Raw genomic sequence first — 13,847 nt, forward strand, 5'->3', positions numbered from 1 at the left:
GAGGGATCTTGGGGTGATAGTACCTGAGGATCTGAAGGCGACAAAACAGTGCGACAAGGCGGTGGCTGTAGCTAGAAGGTTGCTAGGCTGTATAGAGAGAGGTGTGACCAGCAGAAGAAAGGCCAGAGCCGGTGGTGGGAGGCAGGGATAGTGCTGGGCAGACTTATACGGTCTGTGCCAGAGCTGGTGGTGGGAGGCGGGACTAGTGCTGGGCAGACTTATACGGTCAGTGCCGGGGCTGGTGGTTGGGCGGCGGGGATAGTGCTAGGCAGACTTATATGGTCTGTGCCAGAGCCGGTGGTGGGAGGCAGGGATAGTGCTGGGCAGACTTATAGGGTCTGTGCCAGAGCTGGTGTTTGGGAGGCGGGGTTGGTGGTTGGGAGGCAGGGATAGGGCTGGCCAGACTTATACGGTCTGTGCACTGAAGAGGACAGTACAAATAAAAAAGTAGCACATATGAATTTATCTTCTTGGGCAGACTGGATGGACCGTGCAGGTCTTTTTCTGCCGTCATCTACTATGTTACTATGTTAGGTGTTGATGCCCCTGTATAAGTCGTTGGTGAGGCCCCACCTGGAGTATTGTGTTCAGTTTTGGAGGCCGTATCTTGTTAAGGATGTAAAAAGAATTGAAGCGGTGCAAAGAAAAGCTACGAGAATGGTATGGGATTTGCGTTACAAGACGTATGAGGAGAGACTTGCTGAACTAAACATGTATACTCTGGAGGAAAGGAGAAACAGGGGTGATATGATACAGACGTTCAAATATTTGAAAGGTATTAATCCGCAAACGAACCTTTTCCGGAGATGGGAAGATGGTAGAACGAGAGGACATGAAATGAGATTGAAGGGGGGCAGACTCAAGAAAAATGTCAGGAAGTATTTTTTCACGGAGAGAGTAGTGGATGCTTGGAATGCCCTCCCGCGGGAGGTGGTGGAAATGAAAACGGTAACGGAATTCAAACATGCGTGGGATAAACATAAAGGAATCCTGTGCCGAAGGAATGGATCCTCAGGAGCTTAGCCGAGATTGGGTGGCAGAGCCGGTGGTGGGAAGCGGGACTGGTGATTGGGAGGCGGGGATAGTGCTGGGCAGACTTGTACGGTCTGTGCCAGAGCCGGTGGTTGGGAGGTGGGGCTGGTGGTTGGGAGGCAGGGATAGTGCTGGGCAGACTTATACGGTCTGTGCCCTGAAGAGCACAGGTACAAATCAAAGTAGGGTATACACAAAATGTAGCAAATATGAGTTATCTTGTTGGGCAGACTGGATGGACCGTGCAGGTCTTTTTCTGCCGTCATCTACTATGTTACTATATTCACAAGCAAGCAGTCAATGTAGCTTAACAGAGAACGAAAACGCTGGTCTCTGAGCAACACATACTTGTACAACATAGGACCAGTGAAGTGGAAGATATCTGTTAAAAAAGCCACACATCAGTCCAAAATGGTGCAAGATTAAGACAGAGAAAAAGTGTTAACAACTGTGTTTGTTCATTAGGTGTTCATGCTATTTAACTGAGTGGAATGAGAAATCGTAAACGTTTGATTCGGTGTCTGTGTTTGCCTCACTAGGGGTCTTTTACTAAGCCGTACTAGTGGTTTTTTTGGCTAGCGGTAGAAACCAAGATGCCCATTATAATCCTATGAGTGTCTCGGCGTTTACCGCTAGCTGATTTCTACATGAGCTATAATTGCTAGCATGCCTTAGTAAAAGACCCTCTTACTGATCTATGTTTTATACTAGTAAAAAAGGCCCATTTCTGACACAAATGAAACGGGCGCTAGCAAGGTTTTCCTCGGAGTGTGTATGTTTGAGAGAGTGTGTGTGAGAGTGACTGTGTGAGAGAGAGAGTGAATGTGCGAGTGTGTGTGTGTGACAGAGAAAGAGTGAGACTGGGTGCGAGTGTGTCTGTGAGAGAGAGTCACACAGATACAATGTGTGTGAGAGTGTGTTTCACACAGATACAGTGTGTGTGAGAGAGAGCGAGTGTGAGTGTGTGTGCGATACACAGACTCTTTGTGAGACCAAGAGAGTGTATGAGACTGAGAGTGTGCAGAACCCCCTCCACCTCTTCTTCCCCCTCTCCCTCTCCTCCCCTGTCTGAGTTCCAGGACCCTCCTCCCTCCTCCCCCCTCTCCCCCCCCCCCCCCGTCCGAGTTCCAGGACCCCCCTCCCCTTCCAGTTCCAGGACCCGCCCCTCCCCTTCCATTGGAGTTCCAGGAATCCCTTTCCCCCCGTGTCGTTTCAGGACCCCCTCCGCCCTCTATCATTTCAGGACCTCATTCCCCCCCTTGTTTCAGGACCCCCCTCCCCCCTCTCTGGCCCTCCCCCTCATAAGAGCCGGCTGTTGTTTAAAAGTTTTTACCTCTTGCATGAGGGACGCCGCTTCAGACAGCCAGTCTGAAGCTGCGTCCCTGTGTGCAGGAGGTAAAAACTTTTAAACAGCCGGCTCTTACAAAGGGGAGGGGCAGAGAGGGAGGAGGGGTAGAGAGGGGGAGGGGGTCCTGAAACAGCAGAGTGGGGGAAGGGGGGTCCTGAAATGACAGGGAAGGAGGGGGGTCCTGTGGAGCAGGAGGTAAAAGTTTTTTGGGCTGAGAAAATCGGGGGGGTTGGAGGGGGCGACCTCGGGGGGGGGGGGGGGAGGGGTGAGCGGCGGTGACCTCAGTGGGGGGGGGGGGGTGTTGTGGCATGGGCGGGAGATGTTAGTGCATGTGTAGGAAGGGCTGAAGCTGCTCCTGTAACGTTCCAATGTCTCTCACTGCGTTCGTGAGGTCAGGAGATGGTTACGATCCCAGTGAGACACATTCGAACGTTGAAGGAGCAAATTATTATATTAGATATGTTACAGTAGTGTGTAATACTGCATGCATGGATGTTGGATGTACTTATGGGAAGGGTGAAGAGGGATAGGGATGCTCAACAAAACCCAGTTGGAATTTGCCATTTACAATTCTACAACTCGTAGAGAAGAATTTGTTTCCTGGCCTTCTCTGTCTTTGGAAAACAGGACCCACATTCATGGCATCTGACCGATCTTGATGGTCAAACTGAACATTTCTCATTCAAGTACTTACACCGTCTAGTTCTAAGAAGACAGAATCTGAGCCCCGAATACTGACAGATATCTGCACACCGATTTTCAATGTGGCACCGCTTTCCACACTCTGCAGTACAGGGGCGGTAGAAAGGGAAACCCAAGCATCGAATCCCAAGCTGCCAGTAACAATTTCTCTAAACTGTGAAATATCAGAAAACAAATATTTGGAATTAGCTTATTCCATTTCATTCTGTAAGGCTGAATGTAAAAAAAATTAAAAATTGCTACATGATGGTTCTTTACGAAAAAAAAAAATTTAACTTTTAGTCCAATATTCCAAAAAGTCTTACCGAGCCATATTCAGCTTGCAGCGGGCAGCAGTTTCTTAAATGCTGGATAAATCTGGATATTCAGTGCCAACATATATCTGAGTACTGGCATTGAAAATCTTGGCCTTTAGTGACTCCTGGAGGTTATCCAGATACTACCAACATTCAGTGTTAGATGATAGATCCCAGATAGATATCTAGGCAACTTAGGACTCTGCAGCTCCTCAGTACCTCTCCACTCTCATCTCTTCCTACATTCCTTCCCGGGAACTCCATTCACTGGGTAAATCTCTCTTATCTGCACCCTTCTCCTCCACTGCTAACTCCAGACTCCGTTCCTTTTATCTTGCTGCACCATATCCCTGGAATAGACTTCCTGAGCCGGTACGTCAAGCTCCATCTCTGGTCGTCTTCAAATCTAAGCTAGAAGCCCACCTTTTTGATGCTGCTTTTAAATCCTAACCCTTATTCACTTGTTCAGAACCCTTATTTTATCATCCTCACTTTAATATTTCCTTATCTCTTGTTTGTCCTGTTTGTCTGTCCTAATTAGATTGTAAGCTCTGTCGAGCAGGGACTGTCTGTTCATGTTCAAGTGTACAGCGCTGCGTACATCTAGTAGCGCTTTAGAAATGATAAGTAGTAGTAGTAGTCTTTGGGATTCCGGAATCTTCCTATTATTTGGGTTCCAGAATCTTGCTACTCTTTGGGATTCCAGAATCTTGCTACCCTTTGTCCTTATCCCTTATTTGTCCTGTTTGTCTGTCCTAATTAGATTGTAAGCTCTGTCGAGCAGGGACTGTCTCTTCATGTTCAAGTGTACAGCGCTGCGTACGTCTAGTAGCGCTATAGAAATGATAAGTAGTAGTAGTAGTCTTTGGGATTCCGGAATCTTCCTATTATTTGGGTTCCAGAATCTTGCTACTCTTTGGGATTCCAGAATCTTGCTACCCTTTGTCCTTATCCCTTATTTGTCCTGTTTGTCTGTCCTAATTAGATTGTAAGCTCTGTCGAGCAGGGACTGTCTCTTCATGTTCAAGTGTACAGCGCTGCGTACGTCTAGTAGCGCTATAGAAATGATAAGTAGTAGTAGTAGTAATGATCCCTCTAAGCTGTGTGGAAGTCCTCCACTGCATTGCTGCCAGTAGGGGGTGGTGCTTCAATATCATGTTTTCAATCACTAGAGGCAGACTCTCTGGAGTCCTGCAGAACTTGCTGTCCCTCACTATTGAAACTAATATCCGAACCAGTACAAAAGCTACCAAAACAAAAAATTCAAAACACAGCATTGGCTCCGTTAGTTTGACGGAGCCAATGCTGTGTTTTGAATTTTTTTGTTTTGGTAGCTTTTGTCCTGGTTTGGATATTAGTTATACATTGTTGTGTACCAGAGACCGAATGATTTTTTTGTATGGGTACCTCACTATTGAAAGGCATTTTATAAATGATGTGCAAACTTTGTGACTCCTCCCACACTTCAACCCATCAAGCAAAAGACATCAATGACTTCATTCAAAAGGCATTTTTTTTCTATTCTGTGCTAAGGGAAACTTTGTTATTGAACGCAGCCCTCAGTCTATAGGAGAAGTGTTCATAGCATTTTTTTCCTCATACAGATTTTTAGATTTATAAGAACAAGATCAAAAACTAACTAACCTCAGGAAGTATGTGAACGAAATCAGTTGTTGAGATATCAAAAGGAACCTGTAAAGCAAAAAAAAAATCATATAATAATATTAGACTATATACTGTGTTTTAAATCCATTTCATGACAAATGTAAGGACCTGTAACTAATGTGTATTAAAATGATCTATCCATACTTGAATGGACAACTTTAAAGCAAGCATTACTGGGGGCAAATATTTTCTACATTTCGACATGCAAGTGCCCAATCTAAAAATTGACATTGTATTTCTGACTAGAATAACCTCTTTTCCCCAAGACTTCAAAGAAGGGTCCCCAGGGGTTGATCTCTCCTTTCCAAGACTTGGAAACAGGGTAAAGGGTCATGGATTTGATATGCCCGCCTTTCTATGGGTACAGCCGAAGTGGTTTACATGGGTCAATTCTGCTCACCCTCTGATCCTCAAATATGCTTAGGGGTAAGATAGATGACTTTTTCGTGGCAAACATGACTGCAGTTGATCTGACGTGTTCTGTGGCCCCCACACAACTTGCTTGCATTTTTCTCATATTAGTGTTAAGTCCATGTTAATGCAATATCAAATAACGTCTAAACCTTACTTAGGGCCTCTTTTACTAAACCACACTAGCAATTCCTGTGTGGCAATACTGACAAAACCAATTCAAAGTGATGAATGCATCAACGAAATCAAGCTCAGCTTGAATAGCATGGACTCATGGGCAAATGCATTTCAACTAAAACTCAACACAGAAAAAAACCCACTGTCTCTTCCTCTCATCCCAATACAATACGAACAAACCCACAAACATAAACACCCCAGATTATACCCTCCCTACCTCAGACAGCCTGAAAATTCTCGGTGTTACAATCGACCGTAACCTCACACTAAAGAACCAAGTGAAATCTACAACAAAGAAAATGTTCCACTCAATGTGGAAACTCCATCGCGTGAAACCATTTTTCCCGAATGAAACATTTCGCAACTTGATACAATCAATGGTACTAAGCCATGTAGACTACTGCAACGGAATTTATGCAGGATGCAAAGAACAAATTATAAAGAAACTTCAGACCGCTCAAAACACGGCAGCCAGGCTTATATTTGGAAAAATGCGATTTGAAAGCGCCAAACCCCTCCGAGATAAACTGCACTCGCTCCCAATCAAAGAACGTATTGCTTTCAAAATCTGCACCCTGGTTCTTAAAAGTATCTACGGCAAAGCCCCGGGATACATGACAGACCTCATAGACCTACCAACCAGAAACACAACAGGATCAACATGAACGTACCTAAATCTCCACTACCCAAGCTGTAAAGGACTCAAATACAAATCAACATATGCATCCAGCTTTTCCTACATAAGCACACAACTATGGAACACATTACCAAAAGCCGTGAAAACAACTTATGATCACCTAAGCTTCCGGAAATCATTAAAAACTAACCTGTTCAAAAAGGCATACCCTACCAACCCAACTTAAATGCCTGTACTCTGCGACACAACGAAACCAAAGCTCGTAATGGACATAAAATAACTCTTCCTCTCTACGATTTCCTAATGTGTCTTTACACACGAACCTTATTCTACCACAACATTACTGTATTTGTTCATACCGGAATTGGCGAACGCCTTTAAGGTACTATGTAAGCCACATTGAGCCTGCAAATAGGTGGGGAAATGTGGAATACAATTGTAACAAATAAATAAATAAATTATTGCACTATAACAGATTTAATGAATGCTCTTGCTTGCACCTTAGTGAACCTGCCAGGCTACTAGATTACTAGATTCAAAGGGCCAAATATTGAGACCGTGGGAGACAGCCTGCATAAGTACAACAATCAGCGTTAACCCCAGATATTCAATGTTGGGTCGTTTCCGGTGACTGGTATTGATTTCTTTTTTTTTTTTTTGGGCTGGCTCAAACATAACTGGCTAAGGGGCCCTCTTATTAAGCTGCGTAGGCACATACGCTCACCCAACACGCATCAATTTGGAATTACCGCCCAGCTACCACGTGGCCCAGGTGATAATTTCATTTTTTATGCGCGCCAGAAACTATGTTTTATTTTCCGGTGCACGGCACTAACCAGGCAGTGAAAGGCATTATACACCCGTAGACCATTACCACCCAGTTAACGCATGAGACCTTACCCTAAGTCAATCGGTGGCGATAAGGTCTCAGACCCAAAATGGACGCGCGCCAATTTTCATTTTCTGCCAAAATTTTAAAAAGGCATTTTTTTACAGGTGCACTGAAAAATGGATCTGCGGCTGGCCAAAACACGCACCTACGCTAGCGCAGGCCATTTTTCAGCACACGTTAGTAAAAGGACTCCTAAGGGAATATTCAGCAGTGGCCAGTTAAGTTTCTAGTAGGCAAAAATAGGACTGCTATTTAAGCGGTATGATTTGCCCGCTAAACTTAACCAGCCAGCACTTGAATATTCATGGATAACCGGCTATATCATGTGAAATAGCCAGTTAGCTGCTATGCGCTAGGTATAATATTCAGCAGAAAAAAATGGCTCTCTCATGTGAATATTAGCGCTTAGCCAGCTAAGTACTATTTAACCGTCCAGGCAGTGGCGTTCCTAGGGGGGCTGACACCCGGGGTGGATCGCCGATGCGCCCCGCCCCCCCGGGTGCAGCGCCTCCCCCCCCCTGAACAGCGCGACGCTCCCCCCTGGCGAAAGAACCCCCGACCCCCCGGCGAAAGAACCCCCCCCCCCCCCGTGTGCACACCGCTGGGGGGGAAGGGGTGCCACGCGCCTGCCGGCTCTTCGTTTTCATGCTCCCTCTGCCCCGGAACAGGAAGTAACCTGTTCCGGGGCAGAGGGAGCATGAAAACGAAGAGCCGACAGGCGCGCGGCACCCTCCAAGCGGCGTGCACCCAGGGCGGACCGCCCCCACCACCCCCCCTCCCTTGGTACGTCACTGCATCCAGGAGCAATTCCTGGCCAGTTAAATAGCACTGAATCTTGGGGGGGAAATGATTTAAGTGGGCAGGAGACAAACCAATTAGAAATAAAAATTCAGAGGGAAATATTCACCCGGTGGCAGTCAGCATGCTGGCCACCAGTCAGTAGCCTTGCAAACATTACCCAGGTACCAGTAATATTCAACAGCAGTACCCGAATGGCTACCCAACAAAAAAGGCTGTCCAAATTTAACTGGAGAGTAGGGATGGACAGTTGTTATGTCAGGGTTCATCTGCCAATGACAGATATGCAAATAAGCCTTCCCCCTCCCCCTGTGATCCTTGGCCCCATCCCACAATCCATGCCCCCCCCCCCCCCCACACACACACACATAGACACACACTCCCCATGGGCTGCCCAAGTCAACTTGAATCCCTCGTGGTTCATTGGGGGGGGGGGGTCTGTTGAGGCAGGAGCAATGACCATTTGCTCCTGCCTTCGGACACAGCCACATTCAATATGGCCGCCGTGACCTTCCACCCTAGTACCTCCCCTTATCTTAAACTGCCATTTTGACTCGTTAACCCCCGTATTCTATATATGGCGAATAGAGTTGAGCACATAAAACTGGTTGTATTCAGTACTGCTCGTGCATCTTAATTTCTTACCAAGCCAATCAGTGCTAATAATTGCCACTTAAACAAGCAATTATTGCCACTAATTAGATATTAGGCGTGCAACTTCCTAGGCGTAGTCTGTAAAGTGCTGCGCATAAATTCTAAGTTGCAGATATGAAAAGGGGTTGTGGCCATGAGCGGCTCATGGGCGTTCCTAGAATTTACACCCAGAGTTACGGAATATGCCAATTCCGCATGCAAATTAGGTGTCGGGATTTACACCAGATAAAGCCGGCATAAATAGCTGTGACTAAATATAGTCACAGGAAAGGGGTACTGGATGTATTGTATACACTACGCCTGAATTGGGGCATATTCTATTAACCACGCCAAAATGTAGCCATAATTTATAGAATATGCCTAGGCGTATTTTTTTGGGCGCCGATTTTTGGGGACATCTTATATAGAACCTAGCCCTAACGGGCTTCCCAGCGCATCTTTCTCCCCTAAAAGGTGTTTCATGGACTGGGAGAAATGGACTCAGCCAGCCACTTTGCCTAATTTGTTCTGAACAACACATAAGCTACCTCTGTTTTGGAGACATAGACCCAGATGCAAATCTGAGCAAGCTTCATTACTCACCTTTGATGTTTTATATTTTGGAAGGGACAAGGCAGTATTCATAACGGCATCTGATACAGCCAAACTGACGTTATTTTGGGGCAGTGGTGGAGGTAAGGATAGACCTGGACTTTCAAGCACCGGAACTGTTTCTTCCTTTTCATTTTTGACTATTGTCTGCCAAGATATAACATTAAAAAAAATAATAATAAATAAAACCTTGTTGAGAACACATTTTTAATCCTGTAACTTCTTCATGCTGAAATACAGTTTCTGGATTTGAAATCCAACTTTTTTTTTATTTTTATGGATGAGGAGTAGGGAGAGGGAGGGGTCGGGCTTGTACTCTTAGCCTAGTCCCTGGATACATTTCCAAGTTTTGTAGAATGAGAGCGACCCAGGCATACTGAGTTATTGGGTTTAGAAGTAGTGGGGGGGGGGGGGTGGATTGGGTTGGATGGTAGGGGGAGGGAAGGGACCTATACACGTTATATGGTTTCAGCATGTTATCTTATCGCTTGTATGTTGGGTAAATAGAGCACGTTGAGTTGTTTACCATTGATGTTGTCAATAAATATATTTAAATTAAAAAAAAAACTTTCAAGTCACCAGTGTCATATTAGTTTTACACTCTAAATTTACAGCTTGAGGTTTTTTTGCACATTTTATGAATGATTAATCTTTCTAATTATGGTTAGTGGGCTATAAAAATGAAATATTTACTGGATTCTGTGGGATGGACTTTGAATTACAAGGATCACGATAAAGCTCCCTCGCAGAAAGGAGCTGGCACTGTAGACATTTCCTCACAATGCCGCCTTGTTTAATTATAGGAAAATTGAGCACAGTCTCTATTATAGACTAGACTGTCCTGCTGAAAGCTGTTAAGCCACTCATAATCATCTCAGCTTCAGGAATCTACCTCAGACCAGCCTATCTCGGATAACCTACTCCTAGGATTCAGCATATAACCCCCAGTCCTTCCTAATAACATCTTCATGGACCATTTTAGACTCTCTTGCCCCTTCCCTCTCTTCTTCTTCCCTTGTTCCTTCTATCCTATCTCATTTGATTATAAATGTATAACAACTGTTCTGGCGACCGCCTTGTCATTACATTGTAAGCCACTTTGAGCCTGCACACCTGTGGGAAAAGGTGGGATATAAATGTACTATATAAATAAATAGAATAAATAAATAATCAACATAAAATGTTTTGTACTTTTTTGGGGATCTTGCCAGGTATTTGTGACCTGGATTGGCTACTGTTGGAAACAGGATACTGGGCTTGATGGACCTTTGGTCTGTCCCAGTATGGCAACACTTGGGATTCTAAATGGAATCTTGCTACTCTTTGGGTTCTACAATGTTGCTACACTTTGAAACTCTGCATGGAATCTTGTTATTGTTTAGAATTCTAGAATCTTGCTACACTTTGGGGTTCTACATGGAATGTTGCTACTATTTGGGTTTCTGCCAGGTAGTTGTCACCTGGATTGGCCACTGTTGGAAACAGGATACTGGGCTTGATGGACCTTTGGTCTGTCCCAGTATGGCAATACTTATGTACTTATGATTTAAGCAGGCAGGAGAGGCTCCTGACCATTTAAATCACTTGGTCTGCGGCCAACAGCCGATGTTCAGCGGGACATAACTGGTTAGCGCTGCTGAGTATTCATGGTATACAGCGTCTCAGCACTATGTCTCCATTAGCTCAGATACCGGTGAGCTTGCAGATAAGTGACACTACGTTTTGAATCTTTGTGCCAAGTGGCAGTCATTCTGTTCAAACAATGATGCACTTTGAAGTGTGAAAGAAATATAAAATTAAAAAAAAATTTTAATGTACAAAAAAGATATAAATACGCAGTTTTTGGTAGGTGGGGTTTTTTGTCAATGATTATATCAATCACAAGTGGGATCCACCTATGTATTCGGTGTTGATAACCATTATTATGTCCCAATGACAATATGAGACTTTTTTCCCCCTTATAATAGTTTTTGAGTGAACGTTGTATCTACTTTTTGTTGAGTTGACTATTCATGGTTAGCGCCTGCGCCAAAGTTGACTAACTTGTGAGTGTTCCAGGGGCGGATCTGGCACTTTTTCAGTTAAGTACTAATATTCAGCCCTTGACCACATACGGTCAAATTACACTTAAACTGGGCCGCATAAACAGCAGTCCTATCTTGAAGAGATTCAGCTTATATGGTCAACGGCTGAATATTGCACTTAACTGCGTAAGCTTTAGCAGCCAAACTAAAACCAGATATTCAAGGCCAATGTCTGGCCATTGGCTCAGCATTGAATATCCGGGAACACAACTGGCGACCGACATAAAAACACTGACCATCGCCAGCCGAATATCGGCCGGAGTAGGTCTTAAACCAGGATTCATGGACCTTGGACGGAACAAAATATCCTGTGCTAAATAGGGGCTTAAACTCTTTCAAGATAATACACTGAAACCTTCTGCTCAGTGTGCTGCTGCGGCTCGGAAAGCGAATAGAATGTTGGGTATTATTAGGAAAGGTATGGAAAACTGGTGTGAGGATGTTATAATGCCGTTGTATCACTCCATGGTGCGAGTGCACCTTGAGTATTGTGTTCAATTCTGGTCGCCGCACCTCAAGAAAGATATAGTAGAACTGGAAAAGGTGCAGCGAAGGGTGACGAAAATGATAGCGGGGATGGGACGACTTCCCTATGAAGAAAGACTAAGGAGGCTAGGGCTTTTCAGCTTGGAGAAGAGACGGCTGAGGGGAGACATGATAGAAGTATATAAAATAATGAGTGGAGTGGAACAGGTGGATGTGAAGTGCCTGTTCACACTTTCCAAAAATACTAGGACTAGGGGGCATGCGATGAAACTACAGTGTAGTAAATTTAAAACAAATCGGAGAAAATATTTCTTCACCCAACGCGTAATTAACCTCTGGAATCCGTTGCCGGAGAACGTAGTGAAGGCGGTTAGCTTGACAGAGATTAAAAAGGGGTTGGACGGTTTCCTAAAGGACAAGTCCATAGACCACTACTAAATGTACTTGGGAAAATCCACAATTTCAGGAATAACATGTATTAAATGTTTGTACGTTTGGGTACCTTGCCAGGTGCCCTTGACCTGGATTGGCCGCTGGCGGGGACAGGATGCTGGGCTTGATGAACCTTTGGTCTTTTCCTAGTATTGCATTACTTATGTACTTATGTAATAATCAGTTATGAGGGATAAGAAATGATCACCCAGGACGATGCGTCAGTCCGAGGCACTTACCGTGAGGGACAGCACGACCTCTGTAGCAGTTACGGTTACATTCTGCACCAAACACTGCATAGAGCCAGCATCTCCGAGACGAAGCACAGCTGTGGAGAGACAGAGGTTGGAGATATAGAAGATGCTTAGTTTTAACCTACTTTGTAAAGATGCGTAGGCACCCATCTGGATTTATGCATTATAATGGGAAAACCAACAATAATCGAGGCTAGGCTGAAGCTGCAGATGTAAATCTTAATGCAAAAAGTACTTGTGTATTTTGTAGTTACATGTGTAAAGCGTGACTCCACCCACAGTCTTCCCTGACTCCACCCAGAACATGTCTACAGTGAATCACATGAAAGTACACATCTACTCAGGTGTCACTGCAGTAATCTTCTAAAGCCTATGCCTGGAATAGAATCCCTGAGCCAGTACGTCAGGCTCAGTCTCTGGCTGTCTTCAAGTCTAGGTTTAAAGCCCACCTCTTTGCTACTGCTTTCGACTCCTAACCATGACTCTCTTACTCAACACCCTCACTTATCACCCCTACCACTGCAATTTCCCCACCCCTAGCTGTCTGTTCGTCTGTCCAATTTAGATTGTAAGCTCTGTTGAGCAGGGACTGTCTTTTCATGTTCATTTGTACAGTGCTGCGCAAGTCTAGTAGCACTATAGAAATGTTTAATAGTAGTAGTAGTACTACTACTACTACTATTTAGCATTTCTATAGCGCTACAAGGCATACGCAGCGCTGCACAAACATAGAAGAAAGACAGTCCCTGCTCAAAGAGCTTACAATCTAATAGACAAAAAATAAATAAATAAAGTAAGCAAATCAAATCAATTAATGTGATCGGGAAGGAAGAGAGGAGGGTAGGTGGAGGCGAGTGGTTACGAGTCAAAAGCAATGTTAAAGATGTGGGCTTTCAGTCTAGATTTAAAGGTGGCCAAGGATGGGGCAAGACGTAGGGGCTCAGGAAGTTTATTCCAGGCGTAGGGTGCAGCGAGACAGAAGGCGCGAAGTCTGGAGTTGGCAGTAGTGGAGAAGGGAACAGATAAGAAGGATTTATCCATGGAGCGGAGTGCACGGGAAGGGGTGTAGGGAAGGACGAGTGTGGAGAGATACTGGGGAGCAGCAGAGTGAATACATTTATAGGTTAGTAGAAGAAGTTTGAACAGGATGCGAAAACGGATAGGGAGCCAGTGAAAGGTCTTGAGGAGAGGGGTAGTATGAGTAAAGCGACCCTGGCGGAAGATGAGACGGGCAGCAGAGTTTTGAACTGACTGGAGAGGGGAGAGGTGACTAAGTGGGAGGCCAGCAAGAAGCAGATTGCAGTAGTCTAAACGAGAGGTGACAAGGGTGTGGATGAGGGTTTTGGTAGAGTGCTCGGAAAGAAAGGGGCGGATTTTACGGATGTTGT

At 44.9% G+C, this 13,847-nt stretch overlaps 1 protein-coding gene across 2 annotated transcripts in view; it reads right to left on the reverse strand.

The window, feature by feature from the left end:
* Window positions 1-13,847, reverse strand: part of LOC115476755 — a 71,412-nt gene that overhangs the window by 19,588 nt on the left and 37,977 nt on the right. For both annotated transcript variants that reach the window (XM_030213329.1, XM_030213330.1), the window contains exons 8-11: window positions 12,445-12,533; window positions 9,195-9,350; window positions 5,023-5,070; window positions 3,075-3,236 (exon numbers count right to left, since the gene is read on the reverse strand). In XM_030213329.1, the coding sequence (XP_030069189.1) occupies window positions 3,075-3,236; window positions 5,023-5,070; window positions 9,195-9,350; window positions 12,445-12,533 (455 nt within the window). The remainder of the gene's footprint in view (window positions 1-3,074; window positions 3,237-5,022; window positions 5,071-9,194; window positions 9,351-12,444; window positions 12,534-13,847) is intronic.

The sequence above is a fragment of the Microcaecilia unicolor genome, chromosome 8 (assembly GCF_901765095.1).
Source record: "Microcaecilia unicolor chromosome 8, aMicUni1.1, whole genome shotgun sequence".
Classification (NCBI taxonomy): domain Eukaryota; kingdom Metazoa; phylum Chordata; class Amphibia; order Gymnophiona; family Siphonopidae; genus Microcaecilia; species Microcaecilia unicolor.